At 47.8% G+C, this 6536-nt stretch overlaps 1 protein-coding gene across 1 annotated transcript; it reads right to left on the bottom strand.

The window, feature by feature from the left end:
• Positions 1-3476: 3476 nt before the first annotated feature.
• BHLHE23 (basic helix-loop-helix family member e23) lies at positions 3477-4169 on the bottom strand. Its single transcript, XM_078650427.1, has one exon. The coding sequence runs from the start codon at positions 4167-4169 to the stop codon at positions 3477-3479; it is 693 nt and encodes a 230-aa protein (XP_078506553.1).
• Positions 4170-6536: the final 2367 nt, after the last annotated feature.

Raw genomic sequence — 6536 nt, 5'->3', positions numbered from 1 at the left:
AGCCTGGTCCCTGCTGCTCCTCTGGTGCCCATTAGTGAAAATGTGTCACTTTCCAAAGAAGTGCTCTCGTGGTCACCATGAGATCTGAGGCGCCTGGAGTCAAGCGCCTCCTGTGCATGGCCTCCCACCCAACCACTGAGTATATCTGCGCTACTGACTCTGCCCCTTGCCTGAGCTCCCAAGTCCTAACATAAAATGTGTATTTGTAAAGCGCACGTTCACCCGTAGGTATTGTTGCGCTGATTAACAGATGCTTATTGTTACCCAACTCAATGGTACTCATTTTGTTGGCCTCAGATGGATGAAAGGCTGAGTGGACCCACTGGGCTTTGAACCTTTGACCATGAGGTCGAACACCGGCCCTTGCAATGGATGCATTAGTCCACTGAGCCACCAGACCCAGGAGGGTTCAGTCCTAGTAGGACAAGTGAAACCAAGCCATCCAATGAAAGAACTCGGTTTTGCTCTTACTTTCCCTACAGAGTATGGGAAATGGAAGGTCACTTTGCAAGGAATGCTCCCTCTCTAGACACAAATAATGCAAAATCAGCCATATTAATTATTCCTTCCATATTGGTTTTGCAGGCTCACCAGCAGCCACTGTACATGCCTTTACAGTGCTGCTAGCTTGGCTGGTCCTCAGTTTATAGGTCAGCATGTAGGATAACTCAGCGGGTTAATACCCCTGCTGGTGAGTAATCTATCACTAGAGCACAGCTTGGGAAATGGTTGATTCCCAAGTCTGGTGGATTCCAACAACCCCGTTACCAATTCTGATAAAGTACCCAGATATCTTTGCACCTTGTAAGTGTCGTTGTCATGCCGATGGCCTCGCAGATGACGCGTCATCCTCTCTAATGAGGTCATGTCAATGGCTAAGGAACTCAGAGGACCAACGAACCCACAACGCAAAACCTGCAGTGCCAACTCCGCCTTTTATCATTCTGTGGTCGATAGAATGAAATAACTAACATTAAGTATGTAAAGGGAATATCAGTTATCAGAACTGCAAGACTTTAGGGAGTTAGTTATTATTACTGGTATTTTATTATTACTACTATTATTATTATTAACAATAATAATAATAGTAATAAAATAATATTACCAATATTAGTGTTCATGCTCACCCACAACACAAAACCTGCAGTGCCAACTCCGCCTTTTATCATTCTGGAGTCGATAGAGTGAAATAACAAACATAAAGTATGTTAGGGTAATAGCCAGTATCAGAACTGCACGACTTTAGTGAGTTAGTTAGTATTATTGCTATTATTATTATGACGACTGTGCATTGTATTATTATTACTAACAATAATAATAACAGTAATAACATATTTTTACCAATAATGTGTGCATGCTCAATCATATAAACATATGAATTATATTAATAATATTAGTTGTAGTAGTAGTAATTTGGTTCCATGGGAGGGCATGCACGCTATTATTAATATTATTGTAATTATATAATAAAAATAATATTAATAGACACAACAACAATTGCTATGGTTGACAGGGGTGTCCTTGCACACTGTGAAGGTTAACAATGGCGTATTATTATTCAAAGATTATTAACAATAGCAGTGCGCCTGCTCACCCACATAAACCATAATATTATTGGAATTATTATTAGTAGTAAGAATATGGCTCGATGGGTGGCATGCACACTTTTATTAATACTGCTATGATGATATTATTATAATACGATTGCTATGTTTGCATAGGTGTTCATGTACACCGTCATTATTAAAATCATAGGAGCAGTGTTATTAGTAGTATTGTTAATATTATATTAATGATATTTCTTATTATCATAGTTTTGAATTTGGTTTTATGACGATTAGGAACAATAGCTATGGTAGTGATAACAACAATAATATTATGACGATGGTGCGCAGGGGCACAGTTATTAATATTAAAAATATTGTTCCAATTATCATCGACATCATACAATGAACCAGCCATCTCTACGGTTTACGCTCACTTTAGAGATATACTAGCGGGCATCAGGAGGCAGGCAGTGCCACCCTCCAGTGTGGGCAAGCCAAGCACTGGCCAGAGATACAAAGAGCACAGGGCACACTCGTGCCCGCTCCTGCCCCCATGCCCAGCAGAGCCACCCTCCAGCACTGGCACATCAAGCACTGGCCTGAGATACAAAGAGTTCAGGGCACACTTGTGACTGCCTCCTGCCCCCGTGCCCATCAGTGCCACCCTCCAGTGTGGGCAAGCCAAGCACTGGCCAGAGATACAAAGAGCACAGTGCACCCTTGTGCCCAGTCCGGCCCCTGTGCCCAGCAGTGCCACCCTCCAGTGTGAACACGTCCAGCACTGGCCAGAGATACAAAGAGTACAGGGCACACTTGTGCCTGACTCCTGTCCCTGTGCCCAGCAGTGCCACCCTCCAGTGTGGGCACGTCCAACACTGAGCCTCGGGCACCCTTGTGCCCAGTCCTGCCCCTATGCCCAGCAGTGCCACCCTCCAGTGTGAACACGTCCAGCACTGGCCAGAGATACAAAGTGCCCTGGGCACCCTTGTGCCCACTCCTGCCCCCGTGCCCAGCCCGGAGCCGCCCCCAGTTGCATCCACTGCATGAATAAAGAGGTCCCCGCGCGCAGACGAGGCCTGGCGCCGATTTATAGGGCATTTTATGAAGTCATAAATACATTGCAATGAGTCCTAAGTCCTATAGATGGTATCTGCCCTGACAGCTCCGTCTCTGGCACCAGCCACCAAAGCCCCCCGCCCCCCCATGCGAAGGCGCCCCTGCCTGCATCCCTGAACCATGCCCCCTCTCGTCGCCGATGGCTCGTAAAGGATAAACAGCTGAGGAGCCGGGATCTTATCTTCTGCCTTCTTTATTATAAATACATAGAAACAGTCCTAATGCGTAAACCCCGCGCCAGGCGTGACTTTCAAGATTCACCTCTGCGTGGAGACAAAGAGAAACAAACAGACAGACAGACACTGATGCGCGATCGGATTTTTAAAAATGCAATCAAAATGAATAGCTTTTAGAAAGAGCTTCGGTTCCGTTCACCTGATCATAAACCCCAAACTTAAATCGCATTTCCCATGCGCCTTTGCGTCTTGCCAAATAAAAGCAACACCTGCTGAAAAAAAACCATACAGAAAAATCAAAAATTTACATTAGTCAGCATTGCATAGATCACTTAAAAACATGAACAAAATAAAGATTTTTTAAAGTCTGGTTCATGGGTTTCCTCAGTTAATCTTGAAACCGCAGTTCGATTAAACTGACCCCAGTTTTGCAGTCAAAAGTCTTTCAGCATCTGAGTAAAGAGATTGCACCCTCTCAAAGTTTCAGTAAAAGGTACACTGTTGAGGGTGACCCCTAAAGATTGAAATAAAAATAAAAAAAAGTTTGAAAAGTTTTGATTAAGTTGGGCAGCGCCAAAGTCAGTAAGTCTGAGGTGGGTGTGGGCGAGCGCGCGCTCCAAAAAGTTTGTGTCTGCTTTCAGGGCTTGTCAGCACAGTGTTTGCAGAGGGTGCCGGGGAAAGCCGTGCATTTCTCGGGGCAGGTTGGCAGGGCTGTGGCAGGGAAGGGGTACACGGCAGACTGGGCGAAGGGGGCCAAGGTGGCAGCGGGCAGGGGGGCGCTGAGGGTCTGTCCCTGGTTCAGGTAGGCCACCAGCCTTCGCATCTCCTCCAGGGCCTGTGCTTGCATGAGGATGTAGTTCTTGGCCAGCAGCAGGGTGGCTATCTTGGACAGTTTGCGGACCGAGGGGCTGTGGGCGTAGGGGATGACCGACCTCAGGCCGTCCAGGGCGTCGTTGAGGTCATGCATCCTCCGCCTCTCGCGGGCATTGATGCTAAGCCGCAGGGAGCGGGTCTCTTTGGGCTTCTTGGACACCAGGCCACCCTTCAGCTTCCCTTCTGGATGGAAGGCATCTTCCTCCTCATCACCGGTGTGCTCCTCGCTGCTGCCCCGGTCCTGGGGGTGGTAGTCCAGCGTGGTAGACCCCGGGAAGGGCCTCTGGTTCTCAGCGCCCCGGACAGAGCTGAAGGAGAAGGCAGACTGCCCATAGCTCTGTGCCAGTGACATGTAGGCATCATTGGTGGCAGATTTCAGGTCCGCCATCGCCTTGCCCTGGAGCCCAGCCGCCATGGTTGAGCCAAAGAAGATGTCCCTTCCTGGTAGGACACTCATCAGCCCGGGGAACAATGCCCACCCCTCAGCTGGGTCCCGGAAATGGGAAGGGGGCCCTCTGTTGGCTTAAAGGGCCCAGCGATGGGAAGGGGTGCCCAATCTTGGCTTGGGGGGCCCAGCTGGCCGACTTTGAGGGCGCAGCTCTATGGAGAGGTACTGTTCAGTCTTTCTGCTTCTCCTTTGCTTGACTTTCATCCAACGGGGTCCTCAGTCCTCCTCTCCTTGGCGGTCGTCGCGCGCGCGCAGCCGGCGAGGGGGTGGGTGGGGACCTGCCGCCTGCCTGCTCCTTCCCAGTCCTGGCACCGTCTCGGCGCTCGTCTCGCGCTCTCTGCTGAGCCCTGGGCTGGCAGCAGCGATGTGCTTTCATTTCTCAACCCCACCGCCTGATTATATGCCACGGCGCGCTCCGCCGGGATTCGCCAGCCGCCCAATCAGAGGGATCTCTTTTAATTAATAGTATTATGATATTTGAGATTTCAGGAAGGAAGCCGTCAGAGTTGCGGACGCGCTGGAAGGAACTCTACACGGGTGTGTGGAGTATGCGTATTATTTTGTTCTAGGGCGAACCGGTTCTTTAAAAGTGCATGGAGGAACGGGGATAAATGTTAGATGCTGGGAGCTGGCATTAATAAACATGTTTTACTCAAAGGATGTACCATCCTTGGAAGATTGTGTCTTACTTTTAGATATTTAAACAGAAGAAGGTCGATACTTCTGTAACGTTCAAAAGTTTGTTTTTATTCACATTTATATTTACAAATGGGTCTCTAAGCACTTTAAGCAGGTATAGCACCTACAATTGGAACAGGTGCAGCAGGCAGCTAGGACACACGTGCCCCGCGCGTCGAAATGGCTGCACAAAGAGGCCAAGGGTCAGCGGAAAGAAACCTCGCAATGAGCTGGGGTGCAGCAGTGCGAGCCACGACGAGTGTTTTTTCCTTTCTTTTTCCTGTTGGCTTTCATCACGAGTTACCAGTCACCAACCCGCTGAGTTGTCAGGTGCCCGATTCCACAGGAGCAAGGCGACGTAGGACCTCTGTAGGTCACAGGACGAACAAGCGCGCTGTATTTACATCGCATATGTTGTTAAAGAGAAGTACTTAAAACAAAAAAAAACCAGGGTGCATAAAGGAACACACACGGAGAGGTGTGGCGCCGCGGCCAGGGCGACTGACGCTGGAATCTGGCGACCACGGTTCGATCCCCGGCTCCGGCGGCAGGTTAGCCCAGCACCATGTGACTCTGGGCAATAGCTCGCTTAATCTTCCCGACGGCCCCCAGCGCCTAGAGACCCTTACGGGTGATTGTGCGCTTTACAAATGTGGACTTTACTTTACTTTACACGTATTCTCGCCCTTCAGTTGCACTACATCAGCTGGTCGACAAACTGTTGGAATCTTGACGTGTTTTTGTTATAAATGAAATAACTATTTTCCATGAATTTTTAAGGAACTGACCACAAATCTATAAAGCTACCACTTCTTAAAATATGTGTTTTTTATTATATGTATTGTGTACTGGCACGTGATGCAAACCAACTAAGTAGCGCTGTATACATTTACCCCTTTTATAGTGCACACCACAAACTCTGTTGGTACTTTATTACTATGTATTATGGCCAGGTTCAATGGTATTTGTCCTGTCGAAATCATAAAGGTGAAAGGTGAAGGCAGATGCTCTAAGCTTTGAATATGTGACCTACTGGTTATCCCCAGCCTGCATCAATAGACTGAGCTCTCCTATAGGCTAACCACCTGAGACAGAACTCTGTTCATTTATTTAAGGAAATTCTGCACAAACTTAACACATTATGGGGCATATTACCAAGGGTGGCGATAGGCAATTATCGCCAGTTTAGCGGCCGTTTTCAGCCGCTAAGCGGCGCTAATTCTATTGCTCTATTAGCAAGCTGTCGCTAACTGATGTTAGCGACAGCTTTTAGGCGATAGCGAGCGGCTTGGGGCCCGCTTTGCATGTTAGCGATATTTATCGCTAATGACATGCAAAGTGGGCGTACCCAACCTGTTAGCGACTGCTAGTCGCTAACGTCGCTATCGCCTATTAGCAACGCAGGTGTAGCGAAGGAAAAATTCCCGCTATCGCCAAAAACTAACGCCTATTCAGACCAGTTCTTAGCCATGTTATCCAATGGGAGGTGGATACCATGACTAAGAGCATTTCGTCGCAAATGCGTGAATATCGCTGTATTCTCAGCGATATTCACGCATTTCGCCTGATTTTTATCAATTTTGAGATAAACCTTGCTAATAGCAAGTTATCTCAGCGATAAAAAACGGTGATGCGCGGCGATAAAAATATTGCCGCTAACCCTACTTAGCGATAAATATCGCTATTTGTTGGTTATAT

This window comes from Lissotriton helveticus, chromosome 7 (genome assembly GCF_964261635.1).
Source record: "Lissotriton helveticus chromosome 7, aLisHel1.1, whole genome shotgun sequence".
Lineage (NCBI taxonomy): Eukaryota > Metazoa > Chordata > Amphibia > Caudata > Salamandridae > Lissotriton > Lissotriton helveticus.
This window is presented reverse-complemented; position numbering and strand designations above follow the sequence as displayed.

Bases quoted from the DNA above. Each gene is read 5' to 3' on its own strand.
- BHLHE23 (XM_078650427.1), bottom strand. From the start codon at position 4,169: ATGAGTGTCCTACCAGGAAGGGACATCTTCTTTGGCTCAACCATGGCG.